Consider the following 25,063-nt stretch of genomic DNA (forward strand, 5'->3'; position numbering starts at 1 on the left):
TGCTCAATCTCATTCCCTTCACCCTGAATTATGTGATTCGGGATTAAGAAGGGTGAGAAATTTGTTCATACGAAGGATTTTCCTTCGTATAAAACTTTTAAAAACCTAGACTACAGAAGGCCTACATCCTTTACAATGAGCAGAAAGGGCATAGATGTTTTCTTTTTTTAAAGACAATTAGAATGACACTTCTTGTTGTGAAATAGCTCTTTTCGGACCTCAGATCGCCCTTTACACCCCTAAATTCTGTACCCCACTTATAGAGCAGTAGCCAACATCTGGGCAGGCAAACATGTCTACACAGCAGCACTGTGAGTTGACTGAGACCTGGCCCATACTCCCCCTCTGCCATTGACTAGCTGTGTGACCTTGGGCATGCTCCTTAACGTCTCTGAGTCAGTTTCCTCTCTGTGGAGTGAGGGTGATAGGACCTACCTCACAGGGTGGTTGTGAGGTGTAGCGGAGGAACACACACACCCTGCGCAAGCCCCAGATGGAGTAGATGGGCAGTGGACTGAGGCAGTTTTCAGGATGGGGCTCCAGCTGGGTAGAAATTCTGGGTAGCATGTACCTTTTGAGCACCCAAGGTGTGAGCCGCCAGACCTTTTGAGGGGTCTGGAGAGGTCTGTGCAACTGGTTGTCTCTCAAAAAGATTACTGTCCGGCAGAGGGAAAGGTGTTAGGACAGATCCCCAAATAGCTGAATGGTGGAACCATACGTAACTATTTTTGTAGGGTAGAAATATCAGCAGTACCGCTTGGTTCCAGGGGTGGGGAACGTCTGGCCCGCAGGCCATATACGGCCCGCGAAATCATTTGGTCTGGCCCTGCCAAGGCAACTAGGCGGGACTCAAAATTCAATAAATCCAGGAGCTTATTTCATAGCTGATTTTTAAGTTGGTAATGTATGGCCCACGAATGATGTTACAAATATCCGAATGGCCCTTGGCAGAAAAAAGGTTCCCCACCCCTGGTAAACTAATAGGAGGTTCAGTAAGGTAAGTCGAGAGAGAGAGAAATGTAGCCAGCGGGCTCTCTGGAGGCCCAGAGGCAGCCGTGGCCGCGCCCACTGGGGTAACCCTGGGCAGAGGTGGGGATAGCGGGAAGGGATGTAACAGTCTGCCTGGAGGAGGTTGTGTATGTCATAGAGGGGGGTCCCCAGGCTGGATGGCAGGGAGGTGGAAGAGTTCTGGGTTCGAGTGGGGAACCATAGCCCTCCTCTCTCGGAGTTTGCAGAGGAGTGTGTATTAGGGTAGGAAGCCAGGCGGGGCCCCTGAATGCCTGGTGACTGCGCCCCCTCCCTCCCAAGCCTCACTCTGTTCCCCTTTCTTCCTGGCAGCAGTGTCCCCTCCCTTGCTGCACTCAGGGACATGACTGTCAGCACCTCTACCCCCCCTCAGACTTCACTGTCAGCACTCAAGTCTTCAGGGACATGAAAAGGAGCCACTCCTTACAAAAGGTTGGGGAGCCCTGGTGTTTGGAGGTAGGTCACGGAGCAGAATGACGGTATGAGACGAGCCAGCTCTGAAATGAAACCGCCCATCCAAAGTTTACCTCGAGCCAGGGCAGGGCCCCCCGCCGCGGTCCCTGCCTCCCCACCTGGTCACCGTCGTACCGGGTGCCATGATGTCTGGGTGTACTGACCACTGATCGGTTTATCACAGCCATAAAAATGCCAGTTTACAGAAGAGGGTGGAGGGTGGTGCTCCCTTGAACCCCAGGTGCCTGGCTCCCGGGGAGGCCATCGGTCCAGTGTCATGTGTAGCTTCTGGGAAAGCGAGCAACACTTTCTCCCATTAAACGTGACCCCCAGGAAATCACTTTCTGGGCCTCTTTCCAGCTCCCAGGGGAGAAGTTATCACCTCAACTTTGCCTTTGTTATCAGTCATTTAGAACGCACAGGTTTTCCTTTGGGGCTCAGGGCACTGAGAAGGGCCTGGTCCCCCACGGTGCCGCCTTCCCCAGGCAGCTGTGAGTGGCTCCCCTCACAGACCTGGCTCTCCAAGGACAGGAAGCACTGTTAATTTCTTTTAAATAATTCAATATGTTGTCAATACCCCACACCACTTGGGAGTGACAGTTCTCTTCAGATTAGTGTCCCAAAGAATAAAGAACGTGGAGGACTCGCTTTCATCTTCAGCAAGCAAAAGTCAATTCAGATAAAAACTTTAAAGTAACTCTTCAGACTTGAACAGCAAATGATTTTGTACTAATGCTAGCTTTTTTTTTTTTAAAGATAAGTGAAAATTCAAGAGCCAATTTTTCAAGTCCTCTGCCTTTTAAAAACATGTACTGTACACGTGTACTTTATACCTGCCATTTAAAAACATGTACTATACACGTACTTGTGCTGTGCCACGTGTTAGGGCTCTAAGGACAAAAAACAGGCCTAGAGCATATTAACACGTGTCCATGTGTCTTGCCTCATGGAAAGGACTGACTCACCTTGAAAAGGTCGCTCTAACTTAAGAAGTAGTACGTGGTCCCTTAGGAGAACTGGAGACAAGGAGAAAACCGTGCAGAAGGAATGCCAGCGCCCACAATCTTTTTACCTGTTTATAAGCTCTTAATATTTGGATGCATTTCTTTCTCACCATTCACGTGTCCAAACCGTAAAAGTCTTCTCACAAAGTTGGAATTGTGCTTTGCCCAGTTTTGTGTTTTCTTTTCACTTGACCTGTCACCAAGGAGCCGTGCCCTCGGGTGTGTCCTCCACCAGGGCCTGGCGGTTGGTACCGCCATGGATTGGCATCCTGTGGAAATCAGTCTTCCTGTCTGACCCTGACCCTTCCCCTTGGGCCAGGTGTGAATGAAACGGAGGCTGTTTCTGGACTGTGCCTGGGTCACCTGGATCCCCATGTATGTGTAAAGTAAAGCCCGTGTCCTTTTACTGGCCTGGGTCTGACAAAGCAGGGGGTCCCCCCTTCTGTGCAGCATCCGGGGCCGGATGGAAGCTTTTTCTCAGCAGCCCGTCCCTGGCGCAGTTTTAATAAGCGCAGGAGTTCACTTTGACTGTGGACAAGGCCATACCCGACGTAGCTCTTCCTCCACCAGGGCCTGGCAGGTGCTAACTCATTAATCTTTGGTCGGAGTTATGAGACAGGTGAAGGAGAACCGGGCACCCGTTCTGAGTCTGAGGAAAATGAAAGAGAAAGACTGGATTTCTGCCTCACACCCCAAATGCACACATTAGACCCCTGGCGCCAGGGACACGCTCATTTCCCAGCTTTGCCGTCAGGACAGGGAAACATCTGGGAAGGTGCCAGTGCGCCCCACTTCTAGTTTGAGGTCTAAATCCCCAAGCTGTGAATAGGTCAGACACAGGGACACTACTCACGGGCTGTGTGAACTCGGGCAAGTTATCCTACTGCCCTGCCTCAGTTTCTCCATCCGTGAAGGGGGAATCCCACAGGGGCTGGTCTGAGCATCAAACGAGGAAGCCTGTAAAGGGGGCTTGGTTGGAGGAGCCGGTGTGCCTGGTCTGGTACCAACACCCCAAACGATTCTTGGGGAACCACATGCTGATAGTGTGGCCCTGTGATGGGTGGCCGCCGCTGGGGCAGCTCAGCTGTGTAGCAGGCTATCCATGAGGCTTTTCTAGAAATTAGTTACGTCTTATTGGGAGTGTATCCTACTTCGAGAATCGGGGTGGTGTATGGATTCCCCGCCCACAGCACCGTGTGCTAGAGGCGGCTCTGGGCAGCGCAGTGGAAACTGCACGCGGCCGGAGGCAGGGCTGGCTGCTCCTCTGGGTTTCAACCCCCGTGTCTGTAACGGGGATGGCAGTGGACTGCCCGCCCAGCCTGCCTCACTGCGACCTACGAGGAGCCCTTGAAATACTGACCATGCATCTCCTATGATCCAGGCGCTCCTGGAAGCGATTTGCCTATATTAAGTCTTCACAACCTGGAAACAACTCTAAGAAGGAGGTGCAGTGATTATTTTGCGGATGAACCACAGGGAGGTTAAGCAACTTGATTAAAAATCACACAGCGAAGGGGTAGAGCTATGGAACTGCTGTTCGTGACAGGCCCTGGCAATAGCCCATGGTTTGGAGCCTTCCACACCAACTATCTTCCACACGCTGAAGGAGAAGGTGTTGGGTGTTGTCCATCACCCCAGCCTTCCCAGGAGCTGGGCGAAACTTCTGATTCAGGACATCTAAAGGCCCGTTTTTGCTTTACAAGTACAGTATTCTGGGGACCCTCTTCCCCGTCTATATTTAACTTTCATTGTCCCTCCTCTCTCTTTCCTTGCAGTTTAGCTCATTTCTAACCTCATACTTCTCTCCTCGAGAGAATTAAGGTTGGTTGACCAGATGAGTAAATATGACTAAGAAAGTCAATACCCACCTGGGCAGGCATGACTCACTTCTTTCTAGTTAGCTATTCCCGTACATTTTAAAGCTATCCATACAAAGTCATTTCATTGGGGCTATTAACCTGTTTAATAGTGACAATAATAGGGTGTGACCCATGGCATAAATGCATTCAGATAAAAAGAAAGTGTTTTTCCTGTAATTGCTTAGTCAATACCATTTTCACGGAAATGCTTGCAAACAATCTTCTAAAAAGTTCTTTGTCCCAGTCCTTCCCTTCCCTTATGCCTTGTTTCCTTCCTCCTCGGGCCTTCTACAGATTTTTCCTAATATGTGGACATTAGCATGAAGGTGCGCTGTGTGTGTCCCTTCTGAGGTTTTGGTTGACCTCCCTTTTTGCTAGTGGTGAGCCTATTTTTATTCCAGTTTTAGGGGTATCTGAGTGTGCGTGTGTGTGTTCAAGAAGGGGCACATTACTGTTGGTACCAGCTTATTAACTTCTCAACTCACACAGTTAAGGAAAAAAAGAAACTTCTGCTAACTTTGCAAAGCTAGTCACATAGACAGGGAGTTAACCATTTTGGGGAGAGGAAATGAAACTTCTCTTAGGTTTATTAGACCACATCCTATAAATCTGTGGCTTATTATATGTCTGATTTCTAAAAAGTGTGGCATCATGGCCGAGGTTTTGTTTCTGCTCGTTAGTCATTGAAACAAATATAGATGTTGCTTCATTTCCTTGGCACTCTTTATTTTTCAGTACATGTTATGTATGGAAAATCTGGTTTTTCGCAACACAGTGCATTAGAGGGAAAGTGTTTGCTTTATAAACCTCAGCATCATAGCTGCAGATTAGCAAGCATTCTGTTAGATGAATGGTTTAATTGGCCCACCCCCTCCTGTGTCAGTCTCAGAGGGGGCTCTGACATGTAGGGGCCACTGCAACGTGTCCACAATGCATGGGGATGTGACTTCACTGAGGTGTTCTGGCTACATAGAGAAGCGGGCTGAGGAAACAGCACAATTGCTTCTCAGAGGCAAAGTTCGTATGTTGACAGACTTCCAGTCTTTCCAAAGACCTGTTTTAAAGATCATAGGTGGGCCCGTAGCATACATGCATTGCTTCCTGCTTATGTTCCATCTCTAGTCATAGACACACTTTCCCATGCCTGCCTCGAAAGACTCTCTGTAAACCTAGTGGTTGTCCATTCTGGCCCTCAGTCTGCTCGGCCATTGCCCTGGTGCAAAAAGACTGTTTCCGTAGTTTCACTATTATGGTGCATTTCATGTGGAAGAGGGTGCAGATCGAAAACAACGAAGACAAAGTGACCCGGACATTGCAGAGTGCCCCCCTGATCTGTCTACCCACAGCTCAGCGCTGGGTCATTCATGCAGGTGGAGGCTTAGCTCCGGTCCATCCCACGCAGGTGGACCAGCAGCTCACCCCTCTCCCCAAGCCCCTCTCAGGGTAGGATGCTAGGGGACTGCCCATGTTATTGTGCTATTTCTCCTCTCTCTCATTCTCTATTTGCAAAGCTTCTTTATTGAATTCTTTTAGGTTAAATGAACACCTGGATTTCCTTTGCCAGTTAACCACTCCAGAACTGTAAATGGATACCTTAGTGTCTGACTGGAATTTCTAACACCTTGGTGAAGTCCTGTTCCCAGGGTGTCGTGACCATGCTGTAGTTCCCACTACGATGGGCCCCTATGTGATCGACACAGTCTGGACATAGCTTGCCTGGCGCTCTGCACTGGGAAACAGGCCCAGAGAAGGAGAGGGTCGTTCTGGGCCCTGTGGCCTGTGTGGTGTTGCTATACCTTGGACTGAACTCTGTGCGTGTTGCTCTTCTCACTTCTTCCACTTTCCCCCGACCCTGTGGGGCTGGTGCAGGAAGTAGGAAGCCCAGGCCGAGTACAGGGAGCTCCTCTAAGGAGCTATCCATGGGGTGGGTGGGGGTGTCCTCTCACCCTGGGTCCTGGCCTCTTGGGCTGCTTGACATCCGCCAAGACGCCACAGGCTCTATCGCAGCTCTTATCTCCGTGACTGCCTCCCTTTTCTCCAATCTTCCTGAGTCACATGTTTTCTTTGCATCCTGTGTGACAAAGGTCATTAATAGAGAAGACTTGGGCCTTTGATGCGTGACATGTCACCCGCAGTTTATTGTTTTGGGCGCTCCCCTTTGGTCGTTCTGTGATGTGCAGGTCTGTTTTTAATGGGCTAAACTATCAAGGGTGAGTTCAAATTAGCCTAAGACTTTTTCTTCTTTCCAGGGCCCCCAAATCAAACTACTTGGCCAGTCCTTCCAGAGAGGGAGTGGATGCTTTTCACTAGTGGCGTCTTCATTACGCCGGGCGGGCTGGCGCTCTCTCCTGGTTGCCGTATCTGTTTCTCAGAGTGCTTTTCCCATTATCAGTGGCTTCAGTGTCAGTGCGGTGGATGTTTGGAATTTGGGAACAGAGAGGAACCAGAGTTCAGCTCAGACTCTGGAACTTAGTTTACTCATTTTTATTAAGGGGCATTACTGTCAGGTAAGCGAAGTGGACGATCTTGGTTTTACTTCTCACCTGCCAGGCCTGCCTTACTCTCCTCAGTCATCGGCTATTGCTCATGTAGCAAGAGGTGACACTAGGAGCCGTGTCGTCTTTCATCCTGTTACCCCATGCTTTCCAACTTTCTCCAAAATATCTCAAAGTCCATTTCAAACCTGTTTGCAGTAAAGCATGCAATAGTAAAAAAAAAAAAAAAAAAAATTGTGTTGGTTTGTTTTGGGGAGCCCGGTGGTAGAAGAGGCATGTCTCATGAGCAGGTCCCAGTTTTGGCCGTCTTTCCATGGGCTGTCCTTTCCCAGTCCGCGGCTGGCCTCCTCTCCGCGCGCTGGAAAGGAGGTGGCCTTTGTACAGCCTTGGAGCCTTTCGGTCTTTGTTACAAACCTCCTGGGGCCCGTGTTCCTGCCCATGTACTCATGTCCGTCTCTGGGGCATGCCACCTCGAATGTGCTCACGGTCAGCTCGGCCAGCAGTGCAGCAGCAGAGAACGTTTTTTCCTCTGGTAAAACTTACATGAGAGGCCCATTTGTTCCCAGAGTGAAAGTTTCGGTTTTGGAGAAGTCAGTTCCTTCCGACAAGGGAGGGTGGGGACATGGAAGGAACTAAAGACACCAGAGAAAGAAGAAGTGAGAGTGAAGGGTGGTGGGAAGGAATCGAGGTGACCAAAGGACACACAGCTGCCCCACTCGGTTCATTTCCCAACCCCACTGGTCACTTGGTCTGCCGAGCTCGGCCTGAGCCCCCGGTCGCTGCCCCGTGCCCTGGTGGTGGCCTCGTGCTGCTTGGGAAAACAGAGCTGGCAGGAGATGGTGCTGGGTTGAACTTGAGCTGGGGTCGGGGTCCGAGGGATCAAGGAAGCTCTCAATCACTACGTGCCCGGCCTGGCTCCTGCCCGCTGGGTGTCAGGCAGACCTGGTGGTTCACCAGGGGCCAGGGTGACCGGTGAAAGGCCCACTCTCCCCTGGGAAATGAGCAGCCCCTCCACCAGAAGGTACAAGATATGCGTAACCAGCTGGAAGGAGATCCAGACTGTTGGTTGTTGACAGCTCTGTATCTTGGACAAGTTCCTTTTCCTCCTGCCACTCTTACCAGAATGCTTGAGAAAGACGGGCGGAGGTGAGAGGAAGTTTGCTGAAGGCATCTTTTACTGGCTTCAGAAATCCATGCAGTTCCTGTGAAAGGGGGGTGGGGGTGCAGTTGTGCTATTTCCTCTCCATCTGGTAGGGACAGCAGTGTCTGGGCGCGGACTCCCGGCTCCCAGGTTGTAGGGGGCTTGCTTCACGGAGGTCTTGCTTGGTTGCATGACCTGCAGCCGCCTGGTTTTTGGATTCGCACCTGCTACATCCCCTTCCGTGTCCCCGATTTGTTTGTTTGGTCTGGGAACCAGGTTTCTTTTGAGATGTGGGATTTTAGAAAGATTATATTTTAAAATATATTTTAAAGCAAAACTGACTTTTTCTTTTGGTCTACACTCCCGTGAGTTTTGGCATCAGTTCATATTAGCGCCATCCCCCGTCAGGATACATCGCCTTAGACGCACCCTCGCACTGTCCCTCTGTAGTCACGGGAGAGGCGGCCTTTATCTGTATCATTTCTGCTGTTTGACAGGCAGTGTTAACTTGATTCGTCTCTGTCATTCAGAGGCAAGTTTTTCACTGTTGATGATCTGAGTCCCTGCCCTCCCACACCTTCGCCAGGACAAGAGCTGTACCCGTGATGCCCCGTGTCACCACCTTTTTAGTTATTGACAAGTCTCAGTTGGGTTTTGTACTTTTTTGGCACGGGCTGTTCTTGCTCACAGACCCCGAGAATGCTTTGGGCCACTTTGTGGAATTAGGAGACTTCTGGCTAATTCTGACCGTGGCCAAAGGAAAATATAATCAGCCAGGCAGATATGTTACTGCGAACCACATAAGCAGCAGCGTGAAACAGAACGATGTCTGGAATATTCTGCGTTGAATGATCTTTATTATTCTTTCCGAGGTGTCAGGGCAGGCAGGTTACAAGGTTTGGGCACCGCGTGTATAACGAAGATGGTGCGTTCTCTGTAGATTTTGTTGACCCAGCGGGGATCTCCCAGGCTGTCCTCACTTGTCCCGTTACTTAGGTGACAGCCAGGAACAGAGAGCGTAGGGCCCCCGAGGGGCGTCCGTGTTACGGGCGCTCCCCTCCCAGATTCTGGAGCGAGCTGTACCTGCATGGGGAGGCCAGGCGGCCGCGCCACCCGCCGTGGCTCAGAGCCTGCGCTTCCTTAGGGAAAGCGAAGTGCAGGGAAGTTTGCGGCGAGGATCTCGTGTGTACTTGTTCTCCTCTTGGGAAAGGAGGAGAGGCAGCCTCAGGTCCCCAGCTCAGAGTCACACTTGACTGAGCGGTGGACGACGGCTCCGCGGTGGACTTGGCCGGGGAAGGTAGCAGCAGCCACACACATGTGGATTCCTGTGTAATCTAACTCCTTTGTAATCACTTGGAGACTTGCCCTTGCAGCCAGTTGAGAAGTGGGAACGGTGACCCAGGGCAGAACGCATCATAGGGAGACAGGGGGGCAGCTTCCAGAAACACAATCGTGCCTCTCCTTCTGGCTTCCCGACACACCTAAAATTGCTTTAGAATCGGGATGAAGAATTACAACTCCCTTCTTCAAAAGTAACCCACTTTCCTGTCTGTACCCCAGCTTCCCCCTCCTTCTCGCCAGGCTGAAGGAATCTCTGAGTGGGGTAGAGGCAGGGCATCTGCGATAGAGCGGAGAGGAGTGAATTTTGCTGATAGGAAACTACCATTGTGTGGCCACAGGTTGTAGAGGAATGTCCTCGGGGTGGAGGCAGAATGGTTTTCACTTAAATTACACAGTAAACAAAGCAACACAAGCATGGGCGCTTGGGCAAAGTGAGAGGAACGAACAGCTTAGAAATGAGTTGCCTTTGTGAATCCTGCTGGAAATGACGGGTACTTTCGAAAGCCAGGCTGGCATCATTTTCACACTTAGAGCAAGTGTGTAGCCACAGGGCCTGGGCGCCTTCCCCCTGGAATGCGCCTCTAGAGGAACACGCCGAAGGACCAGCCCCCCTCGGAAAGTGCTCGCCATTTGCCTGATTGACGTCTGAAACATGATACCATTCTACAAACACCCACATGAGAAGGGATCTTGTTTTCTCTTTTTTCTTATTTGGGTGACAGATTGCATGTTAGGGCACTAAAAGATGAAAGCACTAAATATTTGCTTTAGAAAAACACAGCGAAAGATTCACTCACCCTCCCAGCTGAAAACTGATGGGCTTAGAATTCCATTAACCAAAAAACGACTAACTGTAGTTTAACTTATGGCCACCCTCTGGGGCAGGATTCACACGTGGGGGGAGAAAGCCGAGGTTGGACGGTGGGGGATTGTGCCGGGTTCTTTTTCATGCGGAGGGAAGTAGGGCCGCTTCGCTTCGTTGAAATTGAGGTCCAGAGTTGGCCAAAAGAAATTCCTTCCCTCCTTCTGCCGTGTAGATCTCCTCCTTTGGGTCTTTAATCGGACGGTGATCTCAGTGGGTTTCCTCTCCATAAAGAAGGACCATTCCTTATTCCCCCTTTCAGATGTAATGAAAGTCTCCATTCTCCGAAGCCTCCTGGGCATGACGTATCTTGCCTCAGAAGAAGAGAGAATGTGGCTTTGGCACTTGGCTGCGGTTATTGCGTGGGGTCAAGATTCCCTGAATTTCAAACCCTGACTTGGCTTCTGGCTAGCTGAGTGACCAGGCCCCTCTCGCCAAGACCTATCAAAGGAAAGCTTGCCCTTCTACAAACACGGACATTTCTGTACCTACCTTCCTCCACTTATTGGGTGATTTCAGTGAGTTAACGTATAGAAGGCAGATGGTATACGTGGAACCCGGTAAACATCTGTGCACAGTAGCTCTTATTTATTTACTGATTCTCAGTGGGTGTCTTGAAGCTCATCTTTGGTGTGGGAGGAAAGCAACATAAACCCTATCCTTGGTCCTTTAGGGATGTGGTTTAATATGAACACTGCCCACCATTCATTAAAAATGCCCCTCAGGCATTGGGTTCAGTTGTTTCTCTTCTTGTTTCACCCTTACAGCTGCTCCATGAGAGAAATACTAATACTGTTCTAATTCTATATCTAAATAAGGTGGTGGCAACATTTATTAAGTGCCTTCTCCATACCAGTTCCCATTTAAGTGGTTTTCTTATATTAATTCATTTTGCCCTGTCTACAGGTAGCCACTGCTCTCCCTATTTTTAAAGAGAGGAAAAATGGGGAACGAAATTTAAAAAAAAATTTTTTTTGCCCCTGGTTCCACTGAGAATAAGTGATTGGGGCTGGGATTTGAAGGCTGGGTCTTTCTGTGTCCGCAGAGCCTACCTCCCACCACTGCCTCTTCCGTTCCGTGACCTGTGGACGGTCCCCGCTCAACTCGATCATGAGGGAGCGCGGAGCAGACACCCAGATGCTCTCCAGAGCTGCCGGGTTATGACAGTTGGGAAGAAAAATCTTTATTACCGGAAGTTGTGGCTTCTGAGTCTCTCAGCAATTGGCAGCGTAGATTTTTGTTTTGTTTTGTTTTGTGTGTGTGGTTTTGTTTTTTCAATAATTAGAAACAGTTAAGCCCTTGTTACCACCCACAGTAAAAATTGCTTGGATCCCGCAAATTAAGGGGGGGGGGGAATTGACCGTTTGTTAGAATGATGAAGGCGGGGCTTTAAAGAGGAAAATTCCGTTTTGGAGGGTGAGCTTCAGATGTGCACATGATAGGGGGCCCTTGTTTTTCACACACACACCTCCTTCCCCATTGTCTGAATTTAGAATCAAGCACTGTTCACGGCGGTTGCCAGCGATGGGAAGGATTATGACCAAGATGGCTCTGGGAGGAAACCCACATTGTTGTGCACTTATTAATGGTATGTCTTTTGTGCGAGTGGGTGTGAGGACTGAGCATAAAGCATATATTTGCACAGTGTGTGGTCCTCTCTGCTGCATTCCACTGCTCCTGATGGTGGGCTAAGTCGGGCAGGAGGCCTTAGCCAGCTCCCCCATCAGTTTCCATGGTATGGACGGCATCGTCGAGACAGGTGCGGTCTTCCCAGGTCAGGAGAATCCAGTGTAGCCCAGACTCTTGGTTTCTTAGGACTGTGCTCTAATGACCCAAGCCGTGCCCCCCACTTTTGTGCCGGTAAAATTGGTGTCCTTGCATATGTGTAACATAGTTCCCCTCACCCATCTCCTAAGAATGAGCATATGTAGGGTCTGAGTTGATGCCCTTGGTTAGGCCAGATGTGCTGTCCATTGAAGATCCTTCGCCCCCTCCCAGCCCTACCAAAGCCTTCCTTGCAGTTCTAAGACTGTAAGTGGTCCCACGGGTGAAGAAATGGTTTCCTGATCCTCGTGGGAGCTCTGAGGAGCTGCCTGTGTGAAGAAGACACACCCGCTGGAGGGGGCGTCCGCCTGTGTGTCCTATTTAAAACCACATTGCTTATGACTCTTTTTCTGTGATGATTCCCAGGCAGCGTCCTCTTGCCATCCTGACTTGTTTAAATTTATGGGTTGTTGGCAAGCGACTTTTTGATGCTATTGTTCTCATAGCCAGAGGCCAAGATCCCTGGTGGAGCAGTGCCTGGATTTAATAGATGTCATCTGGACACCAGGGAGGGCGTAGAGAGGCACTGGGGGAAAGGCTTTGGAAGTGAGATCCTGCCCCTGACTCTACAGTGCCCCAGCCTCTTCTTTATCCGTCTCGGGACAGCATTCAGAGTAATTGTCTCGGTGGTACCATACCCTACAATTCTAGCACAAAGGCTACAGTGTCCTGATGGACTTGCAGAGGACCTAAAAAAATGCATGGTAAGCTACCCGTTCCACTTGATCTCGAATGTCTCCGTGTTACTGAGCTGGGCCTCCGGTTGTTTACCACGCGTGAAGAGCTGTCCGCATCTTTTGACACCCCGGGAATGCTTACTCCACTCTTCTGGCTGGCTGGGGCCTGGGCCCTCAGGAAGACGGGCAGTGCCATCTTCGTAGCTTGGCAGATGAGAATTAAAGGGAGACGAGACGCTGGGGGATGGAAGCAGGGACGCAGGCCGAGTCTCTTTCTCCAACACCAGACTTGTGACTGAGCCATCACGAAGGCCATTAACTTGACTTTGTGGGACAGGCGTCTCTCTTTACAGCTTCTGGACACAAATTATGGAAAAAACTTGAAACATAGGTCTTGTTAGCTCCCAGGGTGACACGGTAGGGACAGTGCCGGGGCAGCTTGAGTCCGTTTAGCACAGTGTTACTGAGCCCTGCTGGGCCAGTGTTCTGGGGCTCGGGATAGGTGTGAACAGAGGTGGACTGAGTCTTCCCTTCAAGGAGAGTACCGTCTAGCTGCAAGTAATGACTTGAGTTCCTAGGGAGTTCTGCCCCCTTTTGGGCTTCTACAGAGACCCTGCTCACCCCGGCCTGTCCGTTTTTGAGGCAAGAAGCAGTTGCCTCCAGAGCTCTGGAGAACTTGGTGTGAATGGTTTTGGTAATGAGGCCACTCAGGAGGGCCACGGTAAAGAGGGTGTTTTGCGGACAAGTCCACCTTTGAAGTTGGGGGAGTTGCCAGGGCTGTGGCTCTGACCACAGCATGGATGCTGCCAGACCCATTGCTCTGTTTCTCCACTTCTCACTTCTGCCTGGTGACCAGGGTCCTTTCGATCCCACCCTCCCTCCCCTCTCCTGCATTTACCCATCTAGTGGGATTTCTCACCACCTTTCTGTTCTTGCTCACTCAGCACCAAATCTCTGTTCTGTCTTTCTTCCATCACAAAGATCTAAGATACATACCTGCCTGCCAGACACATCCCATCCACGCTCCACGCCCATGGGAGTCTCTGAGCTTTCCAGCTCCTTACAGTTTCCAAGGAGGGGAATGCAACTTAGAATAGGACAGAACCCTTAAGGACTCCAGTAATTAATGTTTTTAGCTAGAACCCTGATTTATTAAGAAAAATTTGTGGTTTTCCAGATATTTTAAAAAAGAGGTTATCTAGGGAGATTGGCTGGGACCGTACTGTGGGGAAGGAAAATGTTACTTAACAGGTACTAGGTTCTTGGTAAGGTTATTGTACAAATGGGCCTGGGCTTCAGGTATACAAGACCAGTAAAATAACTCAGGTCAGAGAACTGGACCTGGGTGACCTAGAAGTACTACATGAACAACTCCTTGAGCAGCTAACCCCAACCAGAATCTTAGAATTATGAGAGCTGACTGATAACTGAGACCTACCTATCCCGACATCCTCTCTGTAAACCTGGGGAAACTGAGGCCCAGGGAGAGGCTGGCCGCTGGGAGGTCATGCAGTCGTGTAGCCAAATACCTGTAGAATCAAGACTAGATTCCAGATCTCTTGGCTTTTTCTTTTTCTGTTCTGCCACATCTGATTCAAGGTGCAGTTCGATTCATGCTAAGTGCCTCTAATTTCAAACTCTTTCTGGATTAGCGTATGAGGTTCAGAGCTTTCAATGTGAAACCGCCTATTTTCCCCTTGAGAAATCCTGATTTTCTGGGATGCCCTGGCTGTTGACCTGGTGAACAGGAGGCTCATGATGGTGATGAGCGTGGACCAACGTGATCATCTGCTAGAGGTTAGTTGGGAAGAGTTCAGATGTCAAGAGTATTGGGAATGAATGTGCTTTAGCAACACGTAAGAAATCAGACCTTGCCATTCATACCTGTATTTTGACTGATGGAGGAACAACTAGTTTATGGCAGGAAATTTCGCCCTCTTATGTAACCTCACCACCTTCATTCCCAGAGGGCTGGGATTTGGGGAGCCTTTGGCAGGGTTGCTCTTTGGGCTTTTGTTAAACACTCATATCTAGTAATAATGTGTAAAAGTGATCCTTTGAAAGCAAGTTTGACACCAACAGTATGTGATAAACGTGGAAAGCATCTAGGCTGGGGATCATCAGTACTTGATCGCAAAGCACCTTGACCGATTTGACCACAGTAAAAATTCAAGAGCTCCCTGGTAATTTTAAAATGTACCAAGAGCACATTCTGCCCCTTGCGCTCCCCTGTCCTGTCACAAGCTGGTGCCTTGGGTCTAGTTCAGCAAGTTTGTTTTGCCTTTTGGCCCGAGATGGGAGTGAAGCTCTCATTATGTAATGTTAAACTGGGCCCAGAATGTCAGCTGGGCTCGACCTGCCAAAGCCCGAGGGGTTGGTTGGGAATGGGCTATGTTTAGTATGACTAATCCAGCTTGGCTGGGGAAGGGGGGTGTGTCTCTCTTAGGAGGGAGGCATGACTTGGGCTATTTCAAATCTTAGCACTGAACACCCCCCCCCCAAAAAAAAAAAAAAAGTTGAGCCTTATGACCAACTAGTAAAATCAGGGGCTGTTGACTGATAAGATTGCTGTAGAAATCTGTGGTCAAGACATCAAGGTACTTGACTTGCAATTAAGGAAGTCACATTTTGAGGTTATATGAAATAGTGTTTCCTAGAGTAACTTATATCGGTCAAGTGTTGCTCTCAGGGATGCTTAGTAATTAAAGCAGTTATACAAAGTAAATATTAGGTTACTTAATAAAAATAGCAGTGAACCTTAATAACAGTTATAAAAATTTAAAGCACAAGAAGAAGTGGACTATTTTCCTAAAAAAAGTTTCAAAGTATAATTTAAGGTCTTTCTACTGACCTTCTTGGCCTTTATATTGGAACCCTTTTCTCTCTTTGCCCTCGTGGACCCCCCCCCCCAAGCTTCCTCTTGGCTCTTCTCAGGAGACAAAAGAATCCCATTTTTATGCAGATATCTTGTGATGAAGGTAGAAATAATCAGGAGCCACGTCGGCACAATGACCCTGAGACAATGTGGTCCTCACCCCACCAGAGAAAGGTTGTGGTTTTGATGGGGATGGTTTTGGTGGGGATGGCGGAGGCAAGCCTCTGCCCTGCCCGAGGTACAGGGGGGAGGCTTTTGTTCCTTTTCTGATGAATGGAAGTAAAGTGTGCACTGAACCTGGAAACACCTCCTTTTGTGTCCAGTGCTCTCCTAACACAGGCTGTTAAACTTGGAGCAGTCTCTCTTAGGGGGGATTGAATGGGGCCCTTGTGGGAGGGAGGGGCTCACGCTAAAGCCATTGAGGGCATAGAGATGCCATTGTGTTCTGAGTATTAAAGCAAAGGAGGAAGACTGGGCACCAGTGTGGCCACTGCACTGGCGGCTTTCCTGGGCTTGGGTATCCCCCAGGGACCCCTCTGTCTACCAGAGCGTTAGGGGAGGTCAGTCTAGGCGGGAAGCACGGTGGAGTATAGACCTGCTGCCCCGTGTGCGCGTCTGAACAGGCGTGCCTTGGGCCCAGCCAGCGTTTCTGCAGGGAGGTGACTCTTTCCCTCCAGGCATCCGAGTGAAAAACATTTGTTAAAAATCACTTCTTTCACCTTAGGATAACAAACTCGCCCGATTCCCTGCCAATGACTTTTTTGTGTGTAACTTCTCTGTTGCCATCTGGTCTTTCAGAGGCGCTTCTGATCTTAATTACAGCATTCGGCCTTTGTTTATTTAAAAATCAGAAGGCAGATAGGCTATGGAGGGTTTATCTGTACTAATAGTGCCAACATACCTGCCAACTGTCCCCTCGGTTAGCAAAGGGAACCGCTACAAACCCTACCGACACAGTGTTTACCCACGTGCGAGTGCACGCGAGCGCGCCACCTAACCTGGCGTTGGCTGCAGGCGGGAGGGGACTTCAGCTGCAGAGCTGCCCTGCTAGCGTTTTCCATCCTCAGCTCTGGAGTAGTTACTCGAAGGGGATTTAGCCACAGGGCTGGAGGAGTTAAGAGGACCCAGCTTCAAGTTGAGACTCTGCCACTGCTGTGTTATCCCGGGGAAGCTATTTGATTTTTCGGGAGCCTTGGTTTTGCCACTTATAAAAATAGGGACTGTGGCGTCAACACCTTGGGAGCGTGGGGGATTTCAGTGAAACGTTTAGGAAAGTCTAGGGAACGAGGCAGGTGTCCTTGCACGGGGCCATCGGTTTTGTGGGGTGTAAAGCAATAAAGTCCCCGACCCCTTTGTGAACTAGAGGCTGGGGCTCGGTGGCACCCGCTGTCTGTCTTTGAAACCTAGCATGCATATAGTTCATTTTGCAGTTTTTAACCGGTCTCTTTGGTAATTTCAATACTCCGATTGAACAGTGTATAATATTTTATAGATAGTACAACAGATTTCACTCAAAAATTAGCTTAACTAGGCTTACACTTCGAAAATACCCTCGTTGAAGCCACTAAAGGAGACATGTTTAGAAAAATTTAAACACGTCTTATCCTCATTTTAAATCAAGTGTTGTGACTCTGGGCATCTTCCCCCGAATTTAAGAAACTTCTCTGTTGGAGGGGTCAACTCTGATAGGTCTCTGTGATGTCTGAGTAAAGTAGGAATTTTTAGAAAAATAGTATCTTTCTAGATAATATTGAACTTTTAATTGTTATACTAGGTTCTGATACCTTTTTCATCAGACCATCACAGTCTGAACAACTGTAAAAAAGCAAATTTAGGAACTGTATTTAAAGATTTTCTTATTCCAACATGTTCTTTGCAATATTTTGAGATTGCCTCCTGGAGGCGATTTTGAAAAGATTTCTTTCTTTGAAGGCATTCCAGTAATAATAATAATAATAATAATAATAATAATAAGTGTGTGTAAATTCCTGAAACAAACATTTCTTGAGCATCTACTTGGTGTTTGATTTGTTCTGTATATTTCTACTTAGGACATGGCAATAACCATGTAATGTGCACACGTTTTTGGTAAAAGAAGCCCTTCCCTTTGTAAGTTTGACTGCCCTGAAATTACGGTGAAGCTTGAGGTGGATTCTAACTGCTGGCACTTGACCTCTACATCTATATATTTTATCTAATTTATAGCTGGAAAAGCAGCTAAAAAATGTTAAGAGTTCATGCCAGTAGTTTGAGGAGTTGTAGGTTGTATGACCCTGGAATTAAATACAGAAGGTACCAGGAAGTCCACACTCTGTATTGGGTCAAAGAGAAGAAATCTCAGTTAGCATTAATTGGTGTTCATGATCGTTCCCTGAACGCCAGTGATGTCTCTGTCCCAAGCAGAGACTGATTTGGCCAACTGTATGGGTCAAACAGAAGAGCCAGCACCTCCGAGTCGAGGGGTGTGTGAAAACCACCGAGTCTGATTGTTAGCACCATATCCCTGGGCTGTGATGCAGACAGCTACTCATCTTTAGATGTTTTGACAGCATAATTTAGCATTTGAGATTCTTTAAAAAACAACAGTGGGGTGATTAAAAACTTGGGTTTCTTCTCTAGCATATAAATCAAGCTTTGCAATTATATTTTCCAGGGGACAGAATAATTGGAGTGGAACATTGAGCCTGCTAGCTATAAACTGGTTCTATTTGAGGCTAGGTGACTTCGACTAGGTTACACCATCACAGTCCTCCAGGAGGGCATCTGTGAGCACTTTGTTGTAAATAATTCTCACCCTCTCTAGATGATCAGCTCCCTGAGGGCAAGGGCTTTTCTGTGTTTGGTTCACTGATCCATCCCTCGTGCCTAGAGGAGTGCCAGGCGTGAATTCAACACTGAGTTAGTATTTATTGAATCAGTGAATGACTCTTGAAGGAAGAATGCTAGGAAGATTTCTACTACACTCATAGGGCAACAGCAGTACTTTCTTCTCTCCTTTTTCATTTGCTAAAAATGACTAACCCGCTCACCTTGAGTGAGTCCTACATCATCCCAGCCTGTTTGTTTGTTTTCTGCCTGTTGAATGGGGCTGTTGCCATGTAAGACTTGATTTGGTTATGAGAAATAGTCCCTCCTCGGCTTCCTTGAAGAGAGGTGCTAGACAAAAACAAGATGGTCTGGGGGAAAAAACCACCCAGTCCAGACTGCACTGCGGGGCTCGGTTGCGTTCAGAACCAGTTTCGCAGCCTGCCTGAGGCGGCGATTGCAACACGCCCTCCCCCTGCGCCTCCTGCGGGAGCTGCTCCAGCCGCATCCACACCGCGGCGGCCCGGCCGCTGGCCCCGCGCCCGAGACAGCAGTGGGCGTTGCTACGGTGGAGGGAATGACATAACTTAATTTTACTTTATTATTCACTGGATGTGCCCATTGTATGTTAGCCTCTGGGTGTGTTTACAAGGAGCTTAGGAAAGAGGCAGAGACTAGACTGTCTTGTCTATAAAAGCTATCTTGTCAGTGCAAGGGCCACGCATGTTTGCGCACACACGCGCACGCACACACACCCACTCCTTCCTTGGCATCCAGCACCGGTACTGGGCCAGGGATCTAAAAACCACTGCCATCCAGCAAGTAGCTCGAAAGGCTCAGGAGGACCTGCGCCCCTGCAGTCCCCTCCCTTAACCCTGCGATTCCGGCGGTGGCTTGGGGCTCGCGCGTGGGCGCCTGGTTTCTCTGAGAGGTCCCACGTGTTGTGAAGGGCATGGCGGGTCCCCGCACTTGACTTAGGAGAGTTTACACCCACTGAACTGGATTTGGGTGACTTTCCCTGGCAACCTTCCTGAACTTGCTTGTGAAAAGCAACTGTGCAAAGACCACAAAAACATCATTTATTAGTTAATGAAAACCAAGGAATTTCAGAACGGGATCGGGCCGTCCTGTTCTGTCACCTTCCTCTAATGTTTTGGTGTCAGGTTGTCTTTATCCAGAGGCGAGCAGTCATGGAGGGAGGCTAAATTTGGCCAGTACCCTTATGTTCAGGTCCTCCTCCTCTTAGAAAAAAAGTTATTTTCTTTATTGCTTTTCTGGTGAGTTTCTGTGTGCTACTATTGTTTATGAAATGACTTCCCTTCCAATCCATTTGTTAATTTTAGCTCTTGGTTCTAGCAAAGGTCACAGTTATCTGTAAAGCAGATTCCTTTTATTCTCACCAGATTCCCTTATTTTTACCACATTGCGGCAGCAGTACTTAATTGGGGGCCTCATGGGTGACAGGAGTCTTTGGTTCTATAACTGGAACCGGCCCTTACGCTGGCCATCCAGGTCTGCCTTGTCGAGTCAGCGAAACCCTGATAGCTCGTGGGATCGTAAGCATCCCTCCCTGCCGTTCAGTGGAGGAGATGCCTCGCAGTAAGTCCTGACCCGGCAAATAATATTAAAAACCCCCGTAAGTGTGTTATTTTGAAATATTTTAATTTTGATCAGATCAATAACTTCCAATGTACTGAAGCAATATAATGTGGTTACTTAATTTCTCCCGGTACTTGATTGACTGGTCGGTAGCCACGAAGGCTTGAATCAGAGGGAGTGAGGCAGTCTTCCCTTCCAGAGGCAGCTGCCCCGGGCGGGGGCTTGAGGAGTTGTCTGTGTGCAGGTGACTTTGCTTTGAGAAAGGATTGCCCCCTGTAGGAGTCAAGGCCCGTCCTGTTAGTCTGCACCTCGTCTCCTAGGCCCAGAGAGCTTCATGCTCTCACTTCTTTCCCACCAGAAATTAGAGAAATTATAATTAATTTTCTGTGTTTCCCACTGTTCAAATTGGAGATCAGTGATACCATTTGGAGCATCCTTAAACCCAAGGGTGTCTACTTTAGTCAGCCAGGGCTCTCTCTTTAAGAGGGAGGGGGAATGAAATAATTGAGTCAGGCATTTAAAGACGTTCAGTCTAAAATTCTGTCTTTTAAGAACCAAATACAAAGTCAGTCACTTAACCTCGAATTTGCCCCCATGATTTGCTTTTCAAAACCTAGGATGGTCATCAGGGCGGATTTAGCTTGACCACCATCTTGGACAGGTCAGATACAGTTCAAATCCTAGTAATGACCCCTCTAATCCTGCAAGTTTTCAGAAGGAAACCCTGATGAACAGCCCTGGAATTGCGTTGCCCGGCTCTTCTTTATTGACAGTACCCCCAGTGAGCGCTCTTGGTTAATGTGTTTGCCCTGGCACCATTGTTGCTGTCTGTAAATCAGAAATGCTTATCAATGGGCTCCCTGGTTGGGGGAAATGTCATCTGTCATGTAGCGTTTTCCCAAGGAGTGTTTGGAGTGTTTTGCTTTCATACCAAATATATAGCGGTCCTTGTCCTTAGAACATATTACCATTGTCATTTCTGTACAGGAATCTTCTTTATTGACGCTGGTTCGTAGGTTCTGGAGACTCCGGGTGATACTCCTTTGCATTCTGATCAGAGCCCTGACTTTTTGGTCCTCAGCAGAGAATACAATCCCTTGATAACTTGTGGGTGTCCTTAGAGGAGGCAGTGATGTGTGGTCTTGCGAGAAGCCAGCATGAGCAGGTCTGTGTTCTCCTCTGGTGTGGAGTTCTGTCATTTCTAATGATGACAATCCATCAGTCCACACAGTTCAAAATGAAGATAAATTGAATTAATATATATGAGTTAAATGACTCATTGATATAATTATACTGTGAGGATTTCTTTAGTGTAACCTAACGCATTTAGTGGTGCTAATTGTAACGGCTTTGCATGGGAGCATTTAATTTCCTAAGCAAACAGAATAATTTATTAATTCTCAAAAAGCTATTTCAAGGCCTAGGCTGAAGAGAGAGAGAGCGAGTGAGCAGGAGTGTGTATTTAACTTGATGTCGACTGTGGTCTTAGTCTGCTTTGCCTCATCACATTGGAAATTGCTGAGGATTTTTTATTTTTCAATCCCAGCTTTTATTGGTACATAGCCATGTGTGCCCGATTCAATAAGGTATCAGCATGAAAGTGGGAAATGGGTACCATCCGGTGGGTCTTAATAAGGTATTGAAGACTGAAGAGCGCTGAATAATAAAACAGTTCTAATTGCAGTTAAAGCTGTATTGGCGGTAGATCTGCCTGAACCAGGATGTTAAACAGCCGGCGAAGAGCATCGGATGGTGGGATCGGAGAAAGCGCGTTAGACAGATTAAATGCAAAACCCAATCCAAATATTGTGTGAAATGCGGGCATGCTGTGTAAACCCGTTTTTTGCTGAAAAGCATGTTTTCTCTCATGTCACAAATGATCACAGGAATCCTTTTAATATTCATTTAAATAGTTTTTAATTGGCTTCAGAGAGTTTAAAGTTCAGCGTGAAGGTGAGATCTAAGCTTACTAATTAGATCCAATGCAGTTCGATGCAGAGAGCAGACTTGATAATTAAAGAATTTCTTACCAAATAACACATTTTGAAAACATTCTTTTCGCATCCTTGAGGTAAAAATGGTTTTCCTGAAAATTACCCCTCTCCCCCCCCCAGTAGAAATTCCCCTTAGAGAGCGATTGTATAGCCTCGCGTCGCTTGTTAGAAAACGGCGATCCCTTGTTTCCGGAGCGAACCTCTCATTTGTTTGTCGTTGAGCCGACATCCCGTGTTCAGGTTATTCTGAAATGTTTCCCCCCATCCGAGCAGAATTTGGACCTGCACAGACCGTTGTGATGAACACAAGTTGTTGTGTCTTGTGTGTCCCCCCACTAAGTTGTTTGATGCTGTTGAAATGGAAGGCTGAGTAGAAGGGGGCACTTAAGCAGTGAAGGGTTTTTCTTTGTAAATAATAGATCAAGAGCCCTGGATCTGTATCTAATGGAGCTGTGTGCGGCCTCCGTTTCAAGGACAGCGCGCGGTTTTAAAAACCACAACTACCGACCGTCCCATCTGCAACCTGTGGTCAGTTTTGTGGCTGTGTGTGTGTGTGTGTGTGTCTGCTGGCTTCTTGTGATCCACTCCCCCACCCCAGATGGTTTGCTGGAACGTCATAGTTTATTTCATAAACTTAAAAAGACCCCAAATAATATTTATACAGATCTTCTATGATCTATCTGTATAGAGAGAGACAGATAGATGCTTTCTTACCAATACCTGTCTTCTGTAATTGTGGAACGGTTTAGGGAAGGTTGGTCCTGTTTTACTAAAATGTGTAAATAAACCTAGTTGACTGTGGTGTGCTCTACGAGGAAACATTGATGCACGTAGCTGACATTAATGCAGAAAATAGTTGATCATAACAGCAAAAAAATTGGGTTGGTTATGTTTGCAAACATATCTTGATCATTTGATGAGAAATGTAGTTTACCATTTTCTTTCCCTTTCCCTTTGGAGTTTATAAATTTGCCTTTATATTTGCTGGTTTGAATCTATATGTTTGAAAATCATAGATTGAATCCTCGAAGTATTGTTGGGATAGTTCATGCAATTCTTAAAAGCACATTAAGGCTTTGTTCCTTCTTGAATTTGAATTAGTTATATTTTATCACTTGCAATCTAAATATCACACCTAATTAATATTTTCCTTGTATTGTAAGAATACAAACGTGCACCCCTATCTTAAAATATTTAATCTCTGTCAAAAGTGTCATTGAAAATAGAAAAATAAACATTAAATGTCAAGTAGGAGTCTATATAAATAAAACAACAGAAAAAAGTAAAGCTTAAATCTTGAGATTTCTTTGCTTGTTTCTGAAATAGTTTATTGAAACAGATATTTTTTTTTTTTTTCTAAGTGCATCCCATAAATTTGGGCCTGTTTTAAAAAGGGTTAAATATAATTCCCCTATAAAATAGATTTCTAGGTAATAGATTTTAACCCAAACATTTTAATATTTTTATTACATAAAAAAATATATGCTGGAAACGAATGCCCCGAATGCACTGCTTCCTTGAAAGAAAATCATTAATCTTCTCAAATGTAAGTGTAAAGTTGATCCGTTTTAGTCTTCTTGTCCATAAATCGTTGATTATTGGTTTTGAAGGAAAGCGCAGCCTGAGTGTGTTTTGAATTTCAACTTTGAAATCATAGATGTACAACATGTTCGTGGCAGCCAAATCACAAGCAGAGAGAGCCCATTTGAAATAATTTCTAAGGCATTTCTGTCAGGGCATTATATTTATAGGAGTTTCAGATTTTAGGTTTTAGAAAGTTGAGGTTGGCCGTCCTTCAAACCTACAATTTAACTGCTTTGAAAGAATGGCTCTGCCTGTCTTCGGGGGGAAACAAATAACTTGGGGACATCAGTTCATTCTTCTGCAGTCTTTCATCCCTAAGTATAACAAATTGCTTCTTTTATTAATGTGCTTCCCGTACTATCGGAGCAGTTCTTAGGGGAAAGTAATCAGGAAGATATGTTTTGCTTCTCAGATGGTACAACCTGAAATCTGTTACTACGTCCCTTGAAGGAATTTTCTTCTCTCTTTCCCCCCTTTCAACAAATACAGCTAACATAATAGAAAAATTGCAGCAAAGGATACAATGCGACTTCTTCCCCTTCTCTCAGCATGTTTTGGTTGGCTAGGAGAAGCCAAGGTATCGGAGTGGGATTATCCCTATTTAAGGAAAGAAAAAAGATATAATTTGTCATCTTACCAGTTCTCGGCATTCTGTGCGGTGAGCGTTTAGTCAATGCCGGGAAAACAGCGGTGTGACAGCTAATAGATATCTCTGCCCTCAATTGTTTAGACATTTTTGCCTTTTGTGACATTGAAGAAAAGACAAGGAAGGGAATGGAAGCAACTAAAAAATGTCAAAAGATCAAAAAATCAATGGGCCGCAGGAATGCGATCTGTTTACCGGGGTGTAGCTGCTCTTTCTGTTCCGCCAGAAGTCCCAGCGAGGCGTGGTGTCCGGGGCAGGCGCCGAAGTCGCGTCGCCTCCCTCCCTGGGAGATGATCCGGGCGCGGCCGCGTTAGCCTGCTCGCACCGCACCCCCTCTCCCCCCATGAATAAGTAATAAAATAAATAAAAGCTTTGCCTTTAAGACTATACAGACCAAGTTTGGGGTGCTGTGTTTTTCCAGCCATTTCCAGCAGTCTCCAGATTCCCTGGGCTCAGCCGGGCAGGTGGGGCGTGGGATGTACTCGTGGGCATTTTAATTCGCTGGCCAGGGGAGAACACTTGACATTTTTATTATTTATTTATTTGATTTTGGAGAGGGGGGGAAAAAGTCAATAAGGGCGAAATGGGTGATAATTAGGTGGGGCGCAGTCGGGCAGATGAGTAATTGTTTTGTCCCTGGCTTGGGCTGTTCGGACAGGGCTTCAGTATGTCTTGGGGTGGTCAGTGGGGGGGAGTCGAGATTTTATTTGAAAACTTGTGTCTTAGAGAGGACCAGATAGGGTATGTGGCTAGTAAGGCAGTTTTCATTTAATAGAGAGATACAGCGTTGGTTGCTTTCCGTAAAAACTTCTGGGTTTTGAACTATAGACCTTAGTTGCCTTTTTCTTTTTCTATTTAAAACTTTTCAACCAGCTGGT

General features: G+C 47.3%; 1 protein-coding gene across 16 annotated transcripts in view; it reads left to right on the top strand.

Annotated features, from left to right (window-relative positions):
- TCF7L2 (transcription factor 7 like 2) overlaps nt 1–25,063 on the top strand; it is a 186,496-nt gene that overhangs the window by 114,974 nt on the left and 46,459 nt on the right. For 4 of the 16 annotated variants that reach the window (XM_087823944.1, XM_087823945.1, XM_087823946.1 and 1 more), the window contains one exon: nt 1,339–1,482. The exons of the other annotated variants lie outside the window; for them this stretch is intronic. In XM_087823944.1, the coding sequence (XP_087680070.1) occupies nt 1,339–1,482 (144 nt within the window). The remainder of the gene's footprint in view (nt 1–1,338; nt 1,483–25,063) is intronic. 16 annotated transcript variants of the gene reach the window in all.

This window comes from Miniopterus natalensis, chromosome 14 (genome assembly GCF_054644295.1).
Source record: "Miniopterus natalensis isolate mMinNat1 chromosome 14, mMinNat1.hap1, whole genome shotgun sequence".
Taxonomy (NCBI): domain Eukaryota; kingdom Metazoa; phylum Chordata; class Mammalia; order Chiroptera; family Miniopteridae; genus Miniopterus; species Miniopterus natalensis.